The sequence below is a fragment of the Xenopus laevis genome, chromosome 1L (genome assembly GCF_017654675.1).
Source record: "Xenopus laevis strain J_2021 chromosome 1L, Xenopus_laevis_v10.1, whole genome shotgun sequence".
Taxonomy (NCBI): domain Eukaryota; kingdom Metazoa; phylum Chordata; class Amphibia; order Anura; family Pipidae; genus Xenopus; species Xenopus laevis.
The window spans coordinates 2,138,770-2,162,956 of NC_054371.1; the positions used below are offsets into that span (position 1 = coordinate 2,138,770).

Consider the following 24,187-nt stretch of genomic DNA (forward strand, 5'->3'; position numbering starts at 1 on the left):
TTCCATATTCTTACAAGTGGGAACTGCAAGGCTCACCCATGAGTCTCTAATTACATTCATGGCTGAAGTTTCAGCTATTATAAATGCCAGACCTCTTACTTCTGTCTCAAATGACCCAGAAGATCCTTTCTTGCTTACACCAGCCACTCTGCTTACTCAAAAGACTGAGACAATTAGTGTTCCTTCTGCAGAGTTTACCACCAAAGACTTGTACAAACGCCAGTGGAGACAAGTACAGTGTCTCGCAAACACTTTCTGGGACAGATGGAGAAAGCAGTATATCTCTACTTTACATCCACGAAACAAGTGGCAAACTATCAAACCCAATCTCAAACTTGGTGATGTTGTTCTCGTGAAAGACGGTCAATCGCAGAGAAACGAATGACCCTTAGGTCTGGTCACCAAAACATTCCCAAGTGAAGATGGGAGAGTCCGCAAAGTCGAGGTCAAAATCTCTAAACAAGGAGAAGCAAAAGTGTTCTTCAGACCAGTAACAGAACTGACTTTACTGTTGTCTCCTGAGGAATAATGGTGCCATCTATGGATGCCAGACGGGGAGTGTCATGTCTCCAGCGTATGCCTATACTTTGTCTTTGGATCTCCTTATTCATTTGCTCGGATCTCCCTCCTATGGATACTTTCTGTAAGTGCACAAGGTCACTTATTCTTTACTCCATAGTGCTCACAGCAGTATTTTGAACTGATAAGGCTACTGTCCTGCCACCATGTGACCTAGAGCAATGCCTTGTGGGAGCCAGGACTCCATTTTACAGACCATGCCGCTGGAAGAAGCACACAGTTCTACATCTCTCCTTTTGATAGAATCGTTGGTAAGCAAATAGTTACACCAAAACACCTCCACAGCTGCCAGCACCCCCAGAGACAATTGCTGCATAGACTTTGTGCCAGTATATATAATTTATGCTGTTATTTGTTCATTTGCATGTTTTTATATAGTTCATTGCAAGCCTACTTATTATATTTTCTGCTGTTTGTATTACAGTTTCACCTCTATTCCACTTGCTCATCCAGTAAAATCTACAGACTCCAACATTAGTCTCTTTATTGGATTGTGGGGAGGTTTAGCTGCATGTCGAACTACACACTGCCCCAGGGTAATACGTAGGGAGGACAGAACACATATAAAGGCATAAGGCCAGGCCTGGATTTGTGGTGAGGCCACATAGGCCCGGGCCTAGGGCGGCAAAAAATTAGGGTCAGCATGTCGCCCAGCCGCCGTCTCTGAAACACTGGGGAGCGCAGCTCTCGAGTGTTCCTGTTAAGGTGCGCATGCACGCTCATAGGGAAAGGTGTAAATGGGCTAGGACCGCAAGGCTGGGCGACAGAACCGTGCGGCCTTGGGGTGCCCTCCCACATAATCCGGCGCTGTACAAGGCTGCAGGCTGAGTTATACTGGGAACTCTGAGTATCACTCATGTATTATAAGGGATAATGTACCCCTACTGTAAATGATAAGGATATTAGAAGTCACTGAGGGGTTGTTCTGTGACCATAAAAAGGCACAAGGCTGCAGGCTGAGTTATATAGGGAACTCTGAGTATCACTCATGTATTATAAGGGATATTATACCCCCTACTGTAAATGATAAGAAGCCTGAGAAACCTGTTATGCAGAAAGTTTTATAGTACCATAAGGCCATCTCCCATGAACACCATTTTAACCAAATAAGAAGGAGAAAAGAGAAATGTGTAGCACAAAGAATTACACTATTTGACAATTCCAGACTGAATTAGAGTTTTGGAATTCACTCCATAAATATAATCATATAATCAGACCTGCACCTGAATAATTATCCCTTGCTCTCTGCCCCCTTCACTTCCATTGCTCACTATAGAAAACTCCAATTCTCACAACTTTCTACACTTTTTTTAATTGTATTTCTAGATCCCAATAGCTCAATGCTCAGCCAATTGTGTCCCTGGACAAAGGAAGGTGCCAATACCTGGAGCCAAAACCTGCTGTTATGATTGTGGCCCTTGTTCCAATGGAGAGATCTCCAACACAACTGGTACAAATGTCATTTTTGATAATGTATTTATTTTCTTACCTTAAATGTATGTGAAAGGAATAAATACAGCGCAGAGAAAGAGACATATAGAAGGTGAAGGCTAAATAGAGACATAAGCACATGGAATGTAGCAACACATTATTTTATACAGAAAATAAAATCCACTTGTAATATTGTCTCTCTCTATTTGCACTTCACAGGTTAACTCTGAACCATGTTCACTAACAAATAATTAATAGTGTACAGCATATTTAATAATATAAAAAGTGTTGACCTTGGATAACATTAACAATTTAAAAAAAATATTCCAAGAATTCATCAATAATCACACAATAATCAAACAATGATCATAGATTGGCATAATGCAAGAAATACTTAATAAAGAATAAATGGAGAACAAACCTCTCATATATTTGTTACATAGTTACATAGTTAAGTCGGGTTGAAAAAAGTCCATCAAGCTCCACCCTTCCAAACAGGGCCGATCCTGCGCATTTTGCCGCCTGAGACGGGCTTCGTTTTGCCGCCCCCCATCCCCACGGTACTCACTTTTACCAGACCGGGACGGGGTGGGGGGTCCACGTCGCTAATGCAGAGCACACAGTTGCGCACTCTGCATTAGAAGAGCCAACTTTTCGGGTTGAAAACCGGAAATTCAGCTCTTGGTTACCAGGAGCGGCATTTTTGCCACCCCTGGTAACCAGGGGGGCGCTGAAGCCTGAGGTGAGTGCCTCAACTCACCTCATTGGCGGAGAGCCACTGCTTCCAAATGAAACCCAGTGTCTATACATACACACATTCACACCAACCCCTCCATATACTCACAAGCTATATATACCAATATACTGTACTACTGGGCAGATTTATCAAAGGTCGAGTGATAGAGTTTTTTTTTTATCTTGAATGAACTGGAATGAACTGGAATCTCGAATGGTATCTTATTTAAGAAAAAACTCCAACATCTAAAATTTGAACGAATAGTACAGAACCGAAAAATGGAATTGAATTCAAATGCAATTTTTCAACAACAAAAAACCCCTTAAATGTCAGGAAGGCTATTAACATCTTCAAATGGGTCAACAGACCTCTGCCGTTGAATTACACATGAACTCAGAAGACTTTAGGCGGTGACCAATTAAGTTCAAGTTACTTCCAGGATCAAAGTATAAGTCTCAAATTAGAATTATATGATTATTCCCAACTCAAATTTATGAATTTTGACCAAAAACATGACTCAAAAAGATTTTAGTATCATAATAGCCTTGGATATTCTGCTTGTCCAAGAAAACATCCAAGCCCCTCTTAATTTGTTAACAGAATCAGCCATCACAACATCATCGGGCATTGCATTCCACAACTTCACTGTCCTCACTTTGAAGAATCACCTATGTTACTTCAAATAAAAGTTATTTTCTTCTTTTTTTTTTCTTTTGAAGGGGTGGCCTCTGGAGCAGTGATCCTCGTTATGTGAAAAAAGGTCCCCCACTATCTGTCTACAGTAGCATCATTAGAGGGGGGCGGGCCCTGGTGCATAACGCACAGTCGGGCCCCGCTCCCCTCCATACAGCAGCATGTGGCTGCATTTGTCAGTGGCGCATGAGCTGCCGGGGGGCCCTGTGGGGGTCTGTCTATAATTTATTCTAATGTACTTGTAAAGTGTAATCATGTCCCCTCACAAGTTTCTATTTTCCAGATACAAAAGCCCCAACCTTGACAGTCTATCATCATAATTTAAGTCTTCCCTCCCTCTAACCAGTTTAGTTGCACTTAGTCTCTGCACTCTCTCCAGCTCATTTATATCCCTCTCAAGAACTGGAGCACAAAACTGCACTGCATACTCCAAAATAGAAACAGTACTTTCAATGCCCTCCTTCACGTCATTAATAAACAATTAATAAAGAAGTTGAAAAGCAAGGGATGTAGAACAGAGCTCTGCAGTACTCCACTAACGACACTGGTACAATTAGAAAATGTTACTTTTAATATCACTCTGTGCAATCTATCGTTCAGATCAATTCTCTATCCATGTACAAATGCTCCAGGTCAAAATTACTTAATTTAAACAGTAACCTTCTGTGTGGCACTGTATCAAATGCTTTAGCTGAGGCTAAGTAAATCACATCCACTGCCATCGAGAGTCAAGGTGTCTGCTCACCTTCTCATAAAAAGAAATTAAATTAGTCTGGCAAAATCTTTTATGCTAAAAGCCATGCTGGCACAAACTCATAGTATTATTAATGCAATGAATCTAAAATCTTTACTACCAATGATGTCAGACTAACTGGCTTAAAGTTTTGAGCTTGAGAACGGGGTCCCTTTTTGAATAGCGGCACCACGTTAGTTAATCACCAATCTCTCGGCATCATGCCAGACCTCAGTGAATCCTGATCCTGAAAAAGTAAAGAGGTTTGACAATCACAGAGCTAAGCTTGTTTAGTACTCTGCAATGAATACCGTCCTGTCCCAGACCTTTGTTTATCATTACATGTTCTCGTGTGTGAACCATGCATCGTTTGTTGAATTAATAGACTTAGGACTATTAAGAAGGAAACCTATATTACTTGGTTCCTCATTTGTGTTGACATATGAAAAATAACAGTTCAAAATCTCTGCTTTATCTCTGTTCTCATCAACACACCTCCCTTTGACAACAATGGTCCCACCCTATCCTGCTTAATTTTTTTACTATTCACATATTTAAAAAAATATTTTGAGTGATCTTTTTGCATGGTTTATTTGCCTCCTTAAAACTGACAAATGTTTCAGTTGTTCTGGCTAACATGAAAGCATTAAAAGCACATATTTTATTACCAACCTAATTATTATGTCAAAATACAAAGGTATTGCTTTGCAACAATGTTCCTTGCTTTCAAGGGGAATTTTCTACACTAGTTTCCCCATAATTCATTATGTATGAATACAGGTGCAAACGATTCTAATTTGCTGGTTGCTATAGAGTGGCAAAGACGATGTCAAAACCTCTCACATGACCATTATCATTTATCTATCAGTTGGAGACTGTATCTAAAGGCTTTACACATAGATTTCCACCTAAGACCACTCCCCATATAAATTACTCTGAGGTGCCTCATAGACCTGGATTTCTACCCTCCTTACAATCCATTGCCATTTAGGGGTTCCTCAACTATCTGGATAATTTGGTCTCTCCTCAAACAATGAAACTTACAGTTTATCTTTCTGGTAGAGAATCAATTATGTTGTTCGTGAGAAATACTCATGTAAACCCAGTGTTGGTAAAGTCACTAATTATCTGGGCAAGAGCTGTAGTACTGTTCCCCCACTCCAAATGGTTTCTAATTGGTAAAACCAAATTACCTGATCAACACTGCAGAGTTATGTATTTCCTGGCAATTCCCATTAACCCTGTTATCTTTCTCAAAGTCCGGTATTTACATACAACCTGATATGTTTTCTTAATTTATATTATATATTTTCTTTTATTGTAATGAGATTCCATAAAGACTCCCCCACCCCCTCATTTTCAGACAGTGAAAACTGCTTCCACTGCCCAGACATGGAATGGCCAAACAAGAACAGAAGTCAGTGTATTCCCATGATGGAAGATTTTCTAACATACAGTGATGATGTAATTTCACTACTTTTTTTATCCATCCTAGTCCTGTTTTTCCTTATTACTGAGACAATTTTGGGAGTGTTTATAAAATATAGTGATACCCCCATTGTGAGGGCCAACAACAGAAGCCTGAGCTTCCTCCTCCTTGCCTCCATCAAGTTGAGCTTCCTCAGTGTGTTTCTGTTCCTTGGTCGCCCTGTGGATATAACCTGCATGCTGCGTAACATCACTTTTGGAGTCACCTTCTCCATAGCTGTCTCTTCTCTCCTGGCCAAGACTATCATGGTTTACATTGCTTTCAAAGCCACCAAGCCAGGGAGCTCATGGAGAAAATGGGTGGGAGTCAAACTGTCCAATTCTGTAGTCTTGTTCTGCTCATCCATTCAAATAATAATCTGCATGACTTGGTTGGCCATTTCTCCTCCCTTTCAGGAACTGGACCTTCACACTTACCCTGGAACCATCATCATTCAGTGCAATGAGGGCTCAGCTATTGGCTTTTACTCAGTTATTGGGTATATGGGGCTTCTGGCAGCTGTTAGTTTTGTTTTAGCATTTTTAGCTCGGACATTACCGGACAGTTTTAATGAGGCCAAGTACATCACTTTCAGCATGCTGCTCTTCTGCAGTGTTTGGATCACAATGATCCCGGCCTATCTGAGCACCAAAGGCAAAAACACTGTGTGTGTGGAGATATTTGCCATACTCACCTCAAGTGCTGGACTTTTAGCCTCCATATTTCTCCCAAAATGTTACATCATCTTATTGAGACCTGATATTAACACTAAATCACAGTTACTCAAAAATGAAGCCTTGTGACCTGTGGTAGCCCTGTGTAATCAATTATTTTATCTATGATTACCTTTAGTGAAGCCTCCTGTTATATTTTAACCCTATGGGTGTCAGCGTAGAGTATCAATACAATGGTCCCCAATGGCCACTGTCAGAGACTCTATGATACACAAAAGTTTTAAGTGAATGTTATTTTAGTCTTAGTTATAGTGCTTTTTTGAAAAGATCAGTTCCTATAAATAAAAACCACATTTTAAATCCCTACTTATATACTTAGTTTTTATTGAGGAGTTCTCACATACAGTGCTACAGAGTGAGAAAGTTGAGTATAACAACAACCACACCATATAGTGTAAAATCAGCCATTCTAAATGTTCTCATAATAAAGAGTAGTTTAAATATCGTTCTTGGGTAAGGATTAACATACAATACTATAAATGTGTTTATCTAATTTAAAAAGAATTTGAACTCATTAACGAAAACATAGAGGTAATTTATGGTTCCACATGGGAGAAAGTGCTGGATCAGTGATGGGTGCAAAGGTCCCACTTTAATCCTGACCTACCAATCGCTTGTGACCCAGGAATGATCCTGCTGGTACCCTTCATGGATCCCACACTGGGCCAGATTTATACTGTGGGTACAAAACAAGTTTGGGCAGATTTCCTTCACCATAAAGAATATACACATTTGTTCATAAGATTTACTTTGGCCAAAGGTAAATATTTAAACCAAATGATCATTTATCTGACATAAATGGTGCCGAGTTTGGAAGATCAAAGATCAAAAAAATTGCCGACTCCAGCCTTCGCTGGTTCCACCGATTATGCTGAGAGATAAAAGAGGTTCATGTGCAGATTTTGATGATATTCTTGGTGAACTGGGAAATGAATTAGAAGATGATTCAGAGAATTTGGTAGATATTGAAATGTATGACACTTTACACAAAATAGAACGGGGGATGAGAAAGGAATTGAAAATATGGTGGGACAAGGTGACCCTACAAAAGTATTTGGAATGTGTGAGAATTCCAAGGGGTTTGCGATTGCACAAAAATCCAACATTTGGTTTAGAGGATGAAAATTTCTTGATGATTGGAATAAGACATTAGATGATTGTAGTAATAATTTGATGAAGTTAATCGTAAAAAAACACACACAGGATTTGGAAAATTTGGGGGTAGAAATAGACGACTATAGAAAAGAAATTGAGCCTTTCAGGGCATTTGAAGAATTTAAAATGTCCGAATCCGAAGCCATAGAAAGGCTCAATATATTGGAAAAAGAAACAATTGAAATCAAGAAAAAGAAGTTTGGAAGGGACAAGAAAGACTATAAAAGAGGCAATGGAGGGAGCAATAGGAAAAAATTCAACTCCTATAATCCTTTCTATAAACCCTAAACCTTAAGTCCACCAAATCCAACTGCTGGAATAAAAAGTAGTAACTACCAGAACACACCCAATAAATTGAAAAGAATAGATGGAACATCGAAACACAAAATGCAAAATATTAAAAGTCCAAATCCCCACAAAATAGAACGTAAAAGAAAGGAGTCGGATAGCCACTTTCAAGATAACAAACATTTTTTTGGGGGGGTCAACAAACACGATTCAAAGAAAGAGAATACATAGAAAGGGGGAATCACACATTTTGGCGGAAACAAAAAAGGTGGACACGAAAGGGAACACTATCAGACAAAAGGGAACACCTGGTGCAAGGGCAACAAGGAAAGGGGAAAAGACAGATGGTAGGAAACCAAAAAATAGGACAAAAAAACAAGGAATCAGACATAAGTGGGAGTAAAGGAAGGATGGAAAAGAAAGAAAAAGATAATAAGAAAGAAAGTAATAAGAATGGGATCTTTAACCTTAGTACAATTGAACTTACGAAAGCACAAGAAACAGTACTCCAAAAAGGTTTAAATTTTGCACCTAAAAATCACCCCAATTGCTTCAATTTATTTATAGATGCTCAAAAGTTTATTCGTAAACTAACCCTTAAGAAGTATTTTATAAGCAATAATGTTGAAATAAAGAATTTTGAGAACAAAAACGTAAATAGAACCACTAATATTAAGAAAAAATCTACCTTTATACCATCTCAGGAAAAAGGTAAAGCGAAAGAAATGTATGAGAAATTAGTACTGAGAGATTTCGAAAAACTGGGCCAAAATTTCAAAAAGGGGAATAATATAACAAAAAATGAAAAATTGGCCTTGAAAGAATTATCAAAAAATGAATCAATTACTATAAAACCAGCAGACAAAGGGGGTGGAACTGTCATTATGAATACAGTGGACTATAAAAATGAATGTGTTAGGCTTTTAATGGATACAGGAACCTATAGAAAATTGCAAAATAATCCGGGGGATATATTCTAAAAGAAATTAGAGAAACTTATAGAATAAGCAGAAAGAGAGAATGTAATAAATAGAACTGAAAAAGAATATATAATAAATAGATATTCCAGAATACCTTTATTTTACATTCTTCTGAAAATTCATAAGAATCCAACTACACCTCCAGGCAGACCAATTATTTCTGGTATAGATTCACTTACCAGCAATCTTTCACACTACATTGATACCAAATTACAGACATATGTGAATAAGCTGCCCTCCTATCTAAAGTCTACCTAGGTACTCAATATGTTAAAAAACCAAACGTGGGATCCAAATTGGTTATTAGTTACCCTTGATGTTAAAGCACTTGAGCAAGGTTTAAAGGCCATACAACATTTTTTAGCAAAAGATGAGGAAATAGGTGGAGAGCAAAGGGAATTTATAATTAGCAGTATACAATTCATTCTATATCATAATTACTTCTGGTTTGAAGGAGATTATTATTTACAAATATGCGGGACAGCAATGGGTACGAGGTTCGCGCCCAGTTATGCTAATTTGTTTATGGGCTTCTGGGAAGAATTATTTTTGGGACCTTTACTTCAGGACATGAACCTCGTATGGTGGAAACGCTATATAGATGATATTCTTCTATGGACGAAAGGGGAAATAGAGCTAAAAAACTTTATAGAGAATATCAACAAAAACAACTTTAATTTGGATTTCACTCTAAATTACAGTGCGACACAAATTGAGTTTCTTGACCTCCAAATTTATATAGAGGGGAATGAAATACGCACCAAAACCTTCTTTAAAGAGGTAGACACCAACAACTATGTCCTAGCCTCCAGCAACCATAATCCTCAATGGATCAAAAATATCCCAAAAGGTCAGTTTAGGAGGATAAGGAAGAACTGTAGTTCCCTAAAAGATTATGACAGTCAATCAAAAATCCTCAAAGATAGATTTAAAGAAAGAGGGTATAAGGAAAAAGATATACAGGAGTCTTTTGAAAGGATAAGAAAGGAGGATAGGGATCGAATGCTGGAGTACAAGAGTACAAATAAGATAGAGGGTGAAAAGGACTCATACAATATGAGCTTTATAACACAATATAATTCCAAAGCCAAAGAGATCAGCAAAATAATAACAAAACACTGGAATATACTTAGCCTGGACAAGGAACTACAACCCATTCTCCCAGCGAAACCAGAGGTTATTTTTAAAAGAGCCCCGAATATAAAAGAAAAATTAGTGCAGACCTGCCAGAAAGCTACTATTAGGAATAAAGATGTAAAATATCCTGGCTTTTTTCATGTTGGCCGTGTAAGGCCTGTAGATATGGTAAAAAAAACTAACAAGTTTGAAAGTAAAGTGACAGGAGAAACTTTTGAAATAAAGGACCTAATCAAATGTGTCTGGGGCATGGCACAAGTGCTAACATTTCACAAGTGCTTAGAAATGGCAGTTATACAAGGCAGTTGGACAAGGCATTGACAAGGCAAAAGGAACCGGATTCCCCTGCAATCAACAGTGAACCATCTGGGATAAGAAGAAAACAGATTTGTTTGTACCTGCTAGTTTGTTACTTCTTACTCCAAACATACTTTATCCTGTATTTCTCCTTCTTTCATTCTCATGCTTCATAAAACATTTTTCACTACCTCCTCCGGCAAATCCCACTTCAATACAAATCTCAGCCTCTCTTCTCTCCTCTCCTTCCCTCTCCACACATGAAGTTTATAAAGTACTCTGTTTAGCTATTCCACAAAACTCCTCCTTTTCATACAAATGAAGGACTTAAATCCCACTCAGCAGCTGGGGACATTTCCCCAAACCCTGGCCCTTACCCCATCCCAGTTATATCACGGCCAATAGCTCCTTCTCTCCGGAGCAAATTCAAACAGTACAGAACACTTACTCCTATACCCAAAAACCCAGTTAATCTTTCCTGTGCTCTCTGGAATGATCTGTCTGCAACAAACTCACCGCTATACACAACCATTTCATTTCATTCACGTGCACTTTAGCGTCGCTGGTGCAAATCCCGCTCAGAATCAGACTTTTGGAGCTACAAATCTGCCCTGCACTCCTTTAACACCAACCTCTTCCAAGCCAAACAAACTTACTTTACTTAACTCATTAACTCCCTTTCTAAAAAAACAGCACAACTTTTCTCCACCTTTAACCCTCTCCTTTCCCCTTCTTTACCCCCTCCATGCACATCTGTCTCTGCTCAAGATATTGCTGAGCAGTTCAAAAACAAAATTGACACTATCAGAAGGGACATTACACTACTCAATCCCCCTAGACTTCCACCACCCTCCCTCCACACTCCCCAGTCTCTCCTGTGCTCCTTCACCCCTGTCACTGATGAGGAATCTCAAAGCTTTTGGCCTCTTCTCACCTTACCACCTGCCCGCTTGATCCAATTCCCTCAAAACTTCTCCGCAATACCAATCCTTGTCTAATCAAAGCCTTAACTCACCTATTTAATCTTTCCCTCTCAACTGGACTGTTTCCTTCTCAACTAAAACATGCTCTTGTCACCCCCATTCTGAAAAAACCCTCTCTTGATCCCTCCAATCTTGACAACCTCCGACCTATCTCTCTGCTACCTTTCATCTCTAAACTACTTGAGCGCCTAGTCTACAACCGACTTACCTCATACCTCTCTGACAATAACCTGCTGGACCCCCTACAATCTGGTTTTAAGCCACACCACTCCACGGAAACTGCCCTGACTCGACTAACTAATGACCTTTTAACCGCTAAAGCCAACAATCATTTCTCACTACTAATACTGCTTGATCTCTCAGCCACTGTAGATCACCCTCTCCAACTCCAGTCCCTCCAGTCGCTTGGCCTTCGTGACACAGCCCTGTCCTGGTTCTCTTCTTACATCACCAATCGTTCATTCAGTGTGTCCTACAATGGAGTAGCATCTTCTCCCCTACCTCTTTCTGTTGGAGTTCCTCAAGGCTCTGTCCTGGGACCATTACTATTCTCCCTCTATACTTCCTCCCTTGGCAAATTAATAAATTTGTATGGTTTCCACTACCACCTCTATGCTGACGATACTCAGATCTATCTCTCATCTCCTGATCTCTACCCAGAACTCCTAACTCGCATCTCCTCCTGCCTGTCCGCTTTCTCTACTTGGATGTCGCAACGCTCCCTTAAATTAAACCTCTCTAAAACTGAAATGGTTCTCTTTCCTCCAACTAACACCAGTAACATCCCGGAAGTATCCATCATAGTTAACAATTCCACTATCACCCCCTCTCCCCAGGCCCGGTGCCTTGGGGTTATCCTAGATTCTGCCCTGTCATTCACTCCTCATATCCAGTCACTTATTAAATCATGTCACTTCCACCTAAGGAACATATCCAAAATACCATCATTTATCACCCAAGACGCTGCCAAAATTCTTATTCACTCTCTCATCATATCGCGTCTAGACTACTGTAACTCTCTTTTAATTGGCCTCCCCCTCCAGAGACTGTCACCTCTCCAGTCCATAATGAACACTGCTGCGAGGCTCATACACCTCAGCAACCGCTCCTCCTCTGCCTCACCATTCTGTCAATCCCTGCACTGGCTTCCGTTACTGTTCAGAATCAAATTCAAATTATTGACACTGACTTTCAAAGCACTTCATAACTCTGCTCCACCCTACATCTCTGATCTCTTCTCTATATACTCACCCACTCGCTTACTATGCTCCTCTACTGACCTGCTCCTCAACTCTTCTCTCATTACCTCCTCACATGCTCACATTCAAGACTTTGCAAGGGCTGCACCCCCTCCTCTGGAACGTTCTCCCACGATCTGTCCGACATTCTCCCAACCTTTCTGCTTTCAAAAAATCTCTGAAAACGCACTTCTTTCGAGAAGCCTACCCTCACTCTGCTTAACTACAAAACGCAACACCACATACAATACCACATTTCTCACCCACTTAATTCAATCTTGCCCACTCCCACACCTTGTGTATTACTCCCTTCCCTTTAGACTGTATGCCTATGCATAGGGCCTTCCTCACCTTTTGTACCTGTATTGATTGTGATGTTTGTTACTCCATATATTCTATGTATGTAATTCATGTGATTTAGTTGTATAATCACATTTACGTTACAGTGCTACGCAATATGTTGGCGCTATATAAATACATGTTAATAATAAAATAATAATAAATGTGAGAGCTCAGATGTGATCTACATTTTGGAATGCCCCTATGGGCTCCAATATGTAGGAAAGACAAATAGGAAGTTAAAGGGAAGAATAGGTGAACATATTAACAACATAAGAAAAGGCTTTTTAAAACACAATGTATCCAAACACTTTGCTGAAAAACATAATAAGAACCCAGTAGGTACTAAATGGTGGGGTATTGAAAAAATAAAAAAAGATTGGAGAGGAGGCAATCTGACCACCAAAACCTTACAAAGAGAGAGTTGGTGGATTTATAGGCTCAAAACATTAATCCCATCAGGCCTAAATATAGATTTTAATTTTAGGGCCTTTTTGGAATAAATTAAGTAATAAAACAAAATCCCCTTTTTTCCATAAAAGATAAAGATTTTTAAATGGGATAGTTTTTCTATGTATTTATTATAAAAATGTTTTTATGTTTTTATGGATTTAAAAACCCTGCACTTAATAGAAATAGAAAGCTTTAAATGATTATACTATAGTAAGCAAGGTTGCATTTTTGTTCAGTTGGATTGGTGCAGGATTGATTTTAATGTATGTATTTTGGCCACAATATGAAGATAAAAGATTTTGTAAAGTTTTGTCAGGACAAATAAAGTTAGATGAAGTTAGGTTGAGAGAACGCGAGGGATAAAGGAAGGACAGAGCAAACTGACGTCATCGCTCAAGGAAGAAGCCAGCAAAGGCGAAACGCGTAAGCGGGATACAGCTCATCTGTGCAGAAGCGCCCACTTCGAAGCAACACGAGACTCTCAGGGACGCCGAGGAGTCAGATTGGACGTTTGGGACGCTAAAAGATTTACTATTTGCAGTGTACAAGCCAACGTTTGTGAGTGTGATTTTTATTTGTATTAAACTGTTTTTAGAGAAATCTGCACATGAACCTCTTTTATCTCTCAGCATAATCGGTGGAACCAGCGGAGGCTGGAGTCAGCATTTTTTGATCTTTGATCTTCCAAACTGACGTCTGGTGAGTTGTTTGTGCTACTGGCACGATCGGTCTCTGAATTATGGTTAGAGTGTTCACACTCAGCACTTAAAAGTTACGTAATTATTGTGTGCACACAGGGTGAAAAACTAACAGCAAGGGCTGCACGTGTTGGCTACTCTTTAATGTAACAATCCTTTTCTTCCATATATATTTTTTATTTTCATTATTTTTTATTTTTTATTTTTTTCTTATAATCATTTTGAGTTCAAGTTTAGCATGAAATATTGGATGACACAATTATAGTGTGAATTGTGAAGCACGGTGGTTTCAAATAGACACCAAGGGGGTCAGCAAAAAAGCCTTTAAAAATACTACACTATATGAAATTTATTTCTGTTATTCTCCCTCCCCAAATTTATTTGGTGGAACACAGCGACTTTACATTTGGAAGAATGTAAATCCAACTGTCACATCAACACTGGACTCATAGTAATATCCATTATTAATCCCAACCCTGCCCAATAAATAATGTGAAACCCTGTATAAACCAGATGCGAGACAAAGAAAATTGCGTGGGCCAGTAAAGCAATCTATTACTGATGTGAGCACATTTTAAAGACATATATTTATGCCATTTAGAAAAAGTTACAAATTACAATTTTTTAGAATTAATTGGATACAAGTTAAGGTGGTATGTTCTCATTGGAAGACTTGATGCTCTGTGTCTCCCTGGTTATGCATTTTCAGTAGCCTAAGCGATATTCAAGTCAAGGGTCCCAAAAGTGTCTTGATATATAATGAATGGGTCAATTGGCTGTGAATTTACCTTTTTTATTGGGTCCTCGTTCTTCTTACTTGACAGGTGCCAGTTCCCCGGTAAGTCTGACATTCTGTGGATGAATAAATGGGGCCAACAAAGGGTGGATCCTTCTAAGTAAGCAGTATGGGGCCTATGATTTCTGATGCTTTGATGATATATTTATATTTAGTTGTCATTATTATATGGCAAGCTTCTTGCTCCTTTTTGTTTATTGTTGTGCAGTCCAGCTGTAGAATGTATCTGCATAAGGATCACTGGTTGCTGATCTGAGCATGCTCAGCACAAAACCAAAAGAAAAAGTTGGGGTATAAACAATATAAATGATATAAACAATGACCTGCTTTAATGTTATCTGTGCCAGTGCAGTTATTATCAGTCCTGCCAAACTCCATTGTTTCTCTTCTTCTCTGCACGTTTTCTGTTGTGGGTGTGGCCTCTTGATATCCACAGCAAATCAGCTTTCACTTTGCTCTGTCACTCAACTCTTTCTCAATCACTGACACAGACCAGGAACCAGAGATTCTGGAGGGTAGAGTAGGGGAGGCTGCTATAATAATGTGAAGTACAGAAAGTAACCATGGTTTGTTTAGTGTAAAAAAAAAGATTTTGCTTGATAAACATGAGAGAAGAGGATTTAGAATTATTTTATAGGGTGACAGGTTGTAATAAAAACTACTTACCCTGGTGGTCCAGTGGGGACGCCCGCCACACCGTTCTTATTCCTCCTCCATTTTGGGTTCCTAGGGCGCGCACACCCGCGTCTGGTTCTATTTATGGATGCAGACTCTCGGGCATTATGACGCAGACGCGCAAAGGCACGTTTTGGCGTGAAATTCAAACCCCTATATAAGGCTCATTCTGGCTTCAGTACCTTGCCCGTTATAGGTTTATCCTTGTGGTGTTTTGAGCGTAAGCTCTCTGATTCTGATCCTGTTCCTGTTTCATATCTGTTTTTGACCCTGCCTGGCTTTGACTATTCTACCTTCTGAAACCTGACCCTTCCCTGATTACCGACTCTGATTCTGCTTAACCCTCGGATTGACTACCTAGTTTGACCTTTGCCTGCCTGACTACGATTATTGTCCCCCTGCCCTGACCCGGCCTCATCTGACTATGATTCTGCCGAACGCCTTGTATTGTGACCTTCAGCCCAAAGACTCTGACTACAGTTGTGCCCCTCATTCTGTTTAGAACCCTCGCCTTGCACCTCTCGTTTTAAGACCTGGCTGCATCTAAGTAGCTGAGGGCTCCTCCGGCGGCCAAAGGCGGCTGCTACAGGCTGAAGCACGAGCCGAGACTAGGGTGCTTGGCATTGGTTCTAGATTTAGGGTGCCAACCGTTACACAGGTCCCCTTTACCATTGGGCATATTTACCTCAACTGTCAATGGCTTTTATTGTTGTTCCTGCAATGGATGGACAGTATTTATTCAACACTAATTAACTATTTAGTAATTCATGTGAGAGTCACTATATGCATGTTTAATTGAAAAATAATCAGATTTTGTTCCCAAACACATACATTTTTGTATTCATTTCACATCTCAATAAGATAATGTAACTTTTGGACAGAAATATACAGAATAAAAGTCCAGCACTTGAGGTGAGTATGGCAAATATCTCCACACACACAGTGTTTTTGCCTTTGGTGCTCAGATAGGCCGGGATCATTGTGATCCAAACACTGCAGAAGAGCAACATGCTGAAAGTGATGTACTTGGCCTCATTAAAACTGTCCGGTAATGTCCGAGCTAAAAATGCTAAAACAAAACTAACAGCTGCCAGAAGCCCCATATACCCAATAACTGAGTAAAAGCCAATAGCTGAGCCCTCATTGCACTGAATGATGATGGTTCCAGGGTAAGTGTGAAGGTCCAGTTCCTGAAAGGGAGGAGAAATGGCCAACCAAGTCATGCAGATTATTAATTGAATGGATGAGCAGAACAAGACTACAGAATTGGACAGTTTGACTCCCACCCATTTTCTCCATGAGCTCCCTGGCTTGGTGGCTTTGAAAGCAACACAAACCATGATAGTCTTGGCCAGGAGAGAAGAGACAGCTATGGAGAAGGTGATTCCAAAAGTGATGTTACGCAACATGCAGGTTATATCCACAGGGCGACCGAGGAACAGAAACACACTGAGGAAGCTCAGCTTGATGGAGACAAGGAGGAGGAAGCTGAGACTTCTGTTGTTGGCTCTCACTATGGGGGTTTCCCTGTGTATAATAAAAACTCCCAGTATCAACAGAGATATAAGAAAAAATAAAGCTGTGGTAGCCGAGAAAAATACAGACATAACATTGGTATATGATAAAAAATCTTCAACTTTTGCAATACATTGACTCCTTTCCTCGTTGGACCATTCCATTTTTGGGCATGGGATGCAAATGTCACTGTCTGTGAAGGTAATAAAAACAAGAGTTGAGTATAATGTCATGGAGAGTGGTACATATAAATGGATGTAAGGTTGGACTGTATTGTTTAGGCCATGAATAGAAACAGGAAGGATGTGCAGGTCTCTCTTGTGCTGCAGTGGTGTCGTTTTCTAAAGGGAAACTATACCTTCAGAATGAATACTGATATTCTTATCATCATATGTGATCTAGTAAAGAATCCCATCAAATTAGTGTATACAACTCTTACCATTGGCCACCATTTTGTGATGCTCTGTGTCATTGTGCTCCCTTAGCTCTAAGGAGCATGAGAGTAAGATACAGAGCCATGCCCATTCATTGGCTGATATAATTTAGTGTGTATGTGTGCACTTGATTTGTGTATAAGCATAATGAAGCATATGAGTTTATTAGAAACTCCCTGGATTACAGACAGGGACCTGCTCATACTGACCACTGCTCCTCCAGGTTGAGCCATAGGAGGAACTAGTGTTTTAGCCTGCCATGTTGTCTGGAAGTCCTTTCCCCATGATCCAGTCAATAACGGGCTATTTAAGCCTATTACTGAGTTCCTGTCCTGTAAGTATGTACCTTGCCCTGTCCTTGTTCCTGACTTCCCTGCTTTGACTTTGGTCTGTTTTAGTGAATTCCTGATATTAACACACAGATGTGTCTTGCCTCCATATGTTTGTGAGTGGTAGTTACTCAGCACATGAGCTTCTCACAACTACTGTAGTTTAACCAACATTCAACAGAGTGAGGACTTGCCTTCAGTGTTTCTATTTGGGATTATCCAATGGTTTATGGTTTATGGCTATAAGACAGAAATATGTATTTGAATATTATTTATTTAGTGTTTTACATATGGACTTTTTGATACAATATCATTTATTGAGACCTGAAATGTTCAGAGGGATAGTTTCCCTTCAATTCCAGTTTCTAATAAAATTAGTGTCAGAAATGCATCTTTCCAAAACATGAACTTTCCAAGTTCTTGTAATCAAGTTTTTTTTATATGATCAAATGCAACCACCTTTGATCCCATTAGCTCAATATAAGGTTGCCAATATATAAAAACACTCCTGCAGAAATAACAATAATATTTAATCAGATATTAACTGTAGAAGTGACTGCTTGAGATCAGGTAAAACATAAATCCTGTGGGATCTTGTCTGCAGTAGAAAGGAAAGTAATCCAGTTCCTTTGGTGCAATAATGATATGATTATCAAAAATGCAGACAATGGGGGTTATACTTGATTATTGTTATTACAAACATGACCTCCTATGTGTGACAAGGTAAATATGGTAAATTCACATTTGATCCTACTGATACATTTTAGATTATATTTATAGGCTTGTTTGACATTGTCATAGGAAATGAATGGAGCTCTACTAAAATGAATGGATACTTTTTGCCAAAATAACCCCATCAGACCAGTGATTTACACACTGCCCATGATTCATAAAAATGTGTCCAGAAGGGTGGTCAATTGTTTCTTTTAATGGAGTGCAAATTCTCATCAAAGCAAGAGGTGAGAACTGTAATAAAGCTTTGCTTATAAAAGAGACTTTTGGGATCAATGAACTTGATTCTATGGCACCAAGGGGTTAAATGGCAAATTGGTTGCTTTTTGACTTTTTGTTTGTTTTTCTTAGCTAAGACTTAGCGCTCCAGTTCACTCTGTGTGGATAAATCAAGATGGCAGCACCCATGTACATTGTGACACTCCACCCTGTGACATAAACATGTTGTTCTTTATTCACCACCACTTTTGAATTAGTAACCCTGCGCTTCATGGTATAAATACCCTACATGTTATTGTCTAATTATATGCTCAGAATGGGAGCAAGGGATGATGATGCCTGATTGTTGATTTACTAAGGGCTATAACATACCAGGTAAAGGTAAAGGTAAAGACGTTGTAGGAAAATGTTCATGCTTATGTAAACAATTGCCGATTTTTACAACGCCTACTACGATGTCATGTTTGGCACCTTTTCTAAATGGGGGAAGTTAAGGTATAAAAAAAATCATATCTGATAAAGTCCCTACTATCAGCAGAAAAGTTGGATACACAAATATGCTGAATAACACAGCAAATTTTGTGGTGAGGGTTGAATGCTGGTCCTTTTAAAATGTTTTGACCATCTACCTAAAATTGAAGAAATTTGACTGATGAGACTCACAACCTTCTCTATCACAGCTCCTTTCATTAATATGTAGCACCTTTCTTCAGGTGCAACATTGACGAGATATTCGTCTTGTGTTTAGTACTGAGGAGCATCTCAAAACATTTGTTGATGATATAACGTGTCCTCCACCAGAAGGTTAACTATGCATGAATGTTGGAAGCAACAATTTTCTAGATGTGACTGTGTATAAAGACTGGGCTTTCAACAGACTCCAAACTAGAATTTGACACAAATCAGCCAATAGAATTGCTTTGTTAGGTTATACCAACAGTAGTTCTAAGCATTTCTCAAACTCCCATCTATGATTATAGAGGGATTTGGGTAAGGAATTAATACCTGAGGACAGGAAAAGGGCCTGGGGAAATATGGCAATACATTTTCTAGAAAGGTGATACTCAGCGGAGTGGGTGGGCAAGAAAAAGGCCTTATGCTTTCTGGGGGCCTCTGAAGACATCTGGGAAAAGAGAATGGTCCAAGGAGTTCCTTGCTTTGGTGCCCAATCTACAGGGTGAGCCAGGAGAGGTAAAACTGGCCCTTGCAGAATCTTCCAGAGAGAGTGAGCTGCCCAGAAACATAGACAAGGGTGTCTGTGATAAGATGATTTGGGCTTGGCTTGGAGAAGAAGCCTAGAGGTCCAGCTACAGATGAAGCCACTTGGATTTGTGAGTTAAATGCGTCATGACTCAGAGTTAATTGAAGAAACTGTGTTATCTAAAGTTATCTTAACTCATTTAATGCATTTAACCTTTTCATTAGCATACCAAAGCACCATTGTTCACAATGGTGAATGCTTTAATTAGATGGGATGTTGTGACACAGTTTTCTGTGTTAAATGAGATAAATGGGATATCTGTGTTTAGTTATTCTGTGTCAAACAGACAAACCAAAGTGGCTGCATCTGTATATAGGAAGAATCCTTCGTGCTCCCTGCCCAGCTTTGTAAGTTATGTCCCTAGTGTGTGATCCACCAGAGGAAAGTTATTGGAATGCACCAGTGTCTGTTCCTCTGTGTGAGGACAGGTCCTTACTGTGAGCCAGCTACATGGGTACAACTGCCTTCTCCAAAGGAAATTAACTTTGGGCAGGTAGTGGTACCTGGGGTGGATCAAGAGCATTTGAAATGGAGTGTGGGACTGTGGCTCTTTAAAGACTGTGCTAATGAGTTAAACAGAACCACAGGTCCACAGTGCAGGGATTCTAATTGCATTCATAATTGTTGCTTGCTTCATCTTTATATAAAGTTTATTTTTTTTTCCTGCAAAACTTTTTGTGATAATTATTTCCAAGTGGAAATCCCCTGAAATGTACTCCTTAGTGCCCATTAGGTGGAGGCCAATACTGTGAATTCCAATTCCCTGTATATTTCATAAGCAAAGAGGTCCAAGTGTGCTGAATTGTCACAGGAATCATGCCAGAGTTAAAGTGAGTGTGATCCAATTCTACAGGAGTTTGTCAAGAAAGGGTTACAGGTACTGTATGATGGAGATTAAAGAGGAATGGATATGATCATACAGATGTCTGAAAAGGGCAGCACACAATATTAGTCTGAATTATATTTTAGCAGGATGTTCTTTTATTCCTGATATGTTTTTGGTTTATAGCTAAAACTAAGGGACAAAGGTCCACACAATCATTGTGGTTACTACTCTTGGTTACATGGTGTTTCTTTGCTGTTATGTCTTTGGGAAACCATTGTTTGTACTTTACATTTTTATTATTTACCAGTTGTGTTGGAGATCTCTCCCTCAGGACACCAGATACAGTCATAGCAGCAGGTAAACATTCCAGACTTTGGGGCCTTTCTGAAGCCGGGGACACAACTGTCAGAGCATTGAGATCTGGGGACCTAATAAAAAGAAACATCAATTGCAAAAAGATATGCTCAGTAATGAGGTCAAATGGATTGTTGTCAGAAATACTGATAAAAGATTGACTGATTTTAGAAGCCACAGCTTTTTTGATGTAAGTTTAGCATTCATATGTAATAAAATGCAATAATTTTCCACAGGAGCAGAAACCATGACAACCAATAAGATGTTTGCTGTTAAATGGAAGACCAGTTAATGCTACCAGCTGATTGGCTATTGGTGATTAATCTAATAGCAAATTTTGCCTTTTAGTCTCGGTTCACCCATCTGCCTCTAACAACCGCCTTTTGCTTTGGGAGGAGCCCTCCGCTACTCAGATGCCCCCAGGTCTTTCTTGTGAGAGGACCAAAGGGAGGGGTTCTGAGCAGGCAAGGGAACCAGGGTGTAAGAACAGATGGACGGGGTCAATCAGTGCATAGTCAGGGACAGACTGAGATGAATACTTTGAGAGCAGCATAGTAACAGAATCGGAATCCAAGTCATAGTCAGGGGCAGGCAAATATCAGAAGCAGGCAAGAGATCACACATGAAAATCAGATCCAATTCACAACCAGGATCTAAGCAAACAGAACCTACGTTGGGAAGTGTGTTCTTGCCCATGGCCCCTTTAAATATTAACATTTTGCTCCACATGCAATGACGTCACTGTGCATGCTCACAAGAAAGACCTGATTGCAATGATTGCGTGCACTTGGGTCCTGCAGGCTTCCCAAATGCCCTCACACTGGACCACCAGAGACCACTAGACCACCAGATACTCTTACATTTCTGCCCCTCTAGAGGGGGCCACCAGCACCTATACTTATTGGGAAACTTGGCATGAAATTTGCACTTCAGTCGATCAGCATGAATATCAGAAGCAAAAAACCCAAGATCTCTCCTCAGGACCATAACCCCTCCAGTATACTAGATACCGTAATTTGCCTCTGGATAGGCGAGAGTCAATTCGTTTCTGTACTAATTATTCAGACTGACAATCAACCATAACTGGAGGAGGAGAGTGCTGATGCACAGATCTGGCAGACTTCAACAACGAAACATGAAATTATTATTAAATTTACATTTGGGCTGCAGTTTGAGATGAACAGAAGCAGGAATAATAATGTAAGAAACAGAAAAAGGACCAATAAATGTTGGTCCTAATTTAGCAGAAATTATTTTCAAAGGAATATTCCTAGAAGACAACCAGACATTATGAGACTTAGTCAACCCGATAGTCAGGTGACAAATTGTCTAGCCCCATGTCAGATTTCAAAATTGAATATAAAAAAATCTGTTTGCTCTTTTGAGAAATGGATTTCAGTGCAGAATTCTGCTGGATTAGCACTATTAACTGATGTGTTTTGAAAAAAACATGTTTTCCGATGACAGGATCCCTTTAACAATAATGGATTTAGGCTCAGGAAGTTCTTGAGGGTTGGAATGAAAAAAGTCAGTAAGTAATTTCTTAATAAAAGGTTTGCGAACTAAAAGTTTAAACTCTCTTGGTGGTTTTTTTTCATTAAAAAGAAAAAAATTATGTTACTGGTCCTTTAAATGGAATCGAATGAACGTTCTCATTGCTGAATGAATACTCCAGGTTGTAGGGGGTGCCATAAAGTGTCAGAGATCCATGTCGCTAATTCTCCTTTGGGCATATCCAACCATCACTGACATTGTTTTCAGATCACACTTTCCAGAGTCCCATCAAAATCATCTCACACTGTTCTTACATGTAGAAATATAAATACAGTTAACCTGTCTGAGCATTTGTACTGGGATTTGGTTGAAAAAAGATTGTTATTTAGGCCAGACAGCTGATACAATTGGTAGAACAGAAATGATCACTATGTTGTTGTTTGGGGAGAGACTGCTCATCTGATTCTCAGTCACTATCTAACTTCCCCACTATGAGCGGGTCTCATTAACTAACAAAACTCAAGCTCAGTCAGATCAAAATTCAATTCACACTAAGCAATAAAAACCATGGCAGCTTCAATTACTTTAAATCTTTATATGACCTTAACCCTTGGTTGAGCCAAGTCATCACAGGTTCTTTGTTGGCCAACCAGACTGCTCCAGGACTTCCTTCAACCCCTGAGATTGGCACTCATTATTGTAACCTTTGACAATAAACAAGATGGGCCCCAGAGGGAACATGCTGAGTTCCAGATTGCTCTATGGGGGGAGTAAAATACACTCAGGGGCGAAATTTATGAAGCTGCGTATTTAAATATGTACGAATTTCGCTACAATACGCAATCATTCACTACTGTTCGCTATTGGCATTAATTCATTATCAATCGGATTTGGATAGTGCGTATGCGTATTATAGCGATGCCCATGTGTATCGAATGCAGATCGCAGACCACGTATATTAGTAGCGCAAGTAGATAAATGATGTTTATGCACATGCGCAAACACGTATAGACACGTATAACATCTATAGAGCTGTAAAGAAGTTTCAGTTGAAGGTATAGCTCACACCATAATGACAGCCCACCACAGAATAATGAAGCATATGGGTAAAAAAAGCTTTTTTATTTATGAGTATAGCTGTCATAGTGTTCATATGTTTGTTGGGATTATATTAGAGCACAAGTGATAGTGTAAATAAATCAGTGCCCCCCACAAAAAAAAACATAAATGAGTGTTAACCCCACCATCTGTACAATTCTAACACAAACACTGGTGCTTCTGAATTCACATAAGTCAGAGGTTATTTTTTTAAACAATAATGTCCCCTGCATCACATAACTGCAAATGTTGCATTGGTGGTCCCTATGGAACGCTGCAACTATAGCCATATCCAGGCAATGGAGTTTGCAATTATTCGCCAGCATTTGTTAGCAGTATTTTTCATGTTTCATTTTTAGCGAATTTTACTGCGAGATCGATGTACAACATTTGATAAATAAACGTGTTCCATTACTCAAGTTCTGAAATACGTGGAGACCGAATCAGGTGGTAAGATCTTCGCTGCGTTTTTAGAGAGTTTACCTTTATAAATTAGTGATTTTTTTGGCTTG

At 39.5% G+C, this 24,187-nt stretch overlaps 1 protein-coding gene across 1 annotated transcript; it reads right to left on the bottom strand.

Moving 5' to 3' along the window:
- Window positions 1–388: 388 nt before the first annotated feature.
- Window positions 389–21,297, bottom strand: LOC121401480 (vomeronasal type-2 receptor 26-like). The gene is made up of 3 exons (XM_041586247.1): window positions 21,034–21,297; window positions 16,239–17,121; window positions 389–455 (listed from the first exon to the last, which is right to left on the bottom strand). Exons 1-3 carry the CDS (start codon window positions 21,092–21,094, stop codon window positions 389–391), a joined length of 1,011 nt encoding a protein of 336 aa, XP_041442181.1. The 5' UTR covers window positions 21,095–21,297.
- Window positions 21,298–24,187: the final 2,890 nt, after the last annotated feature.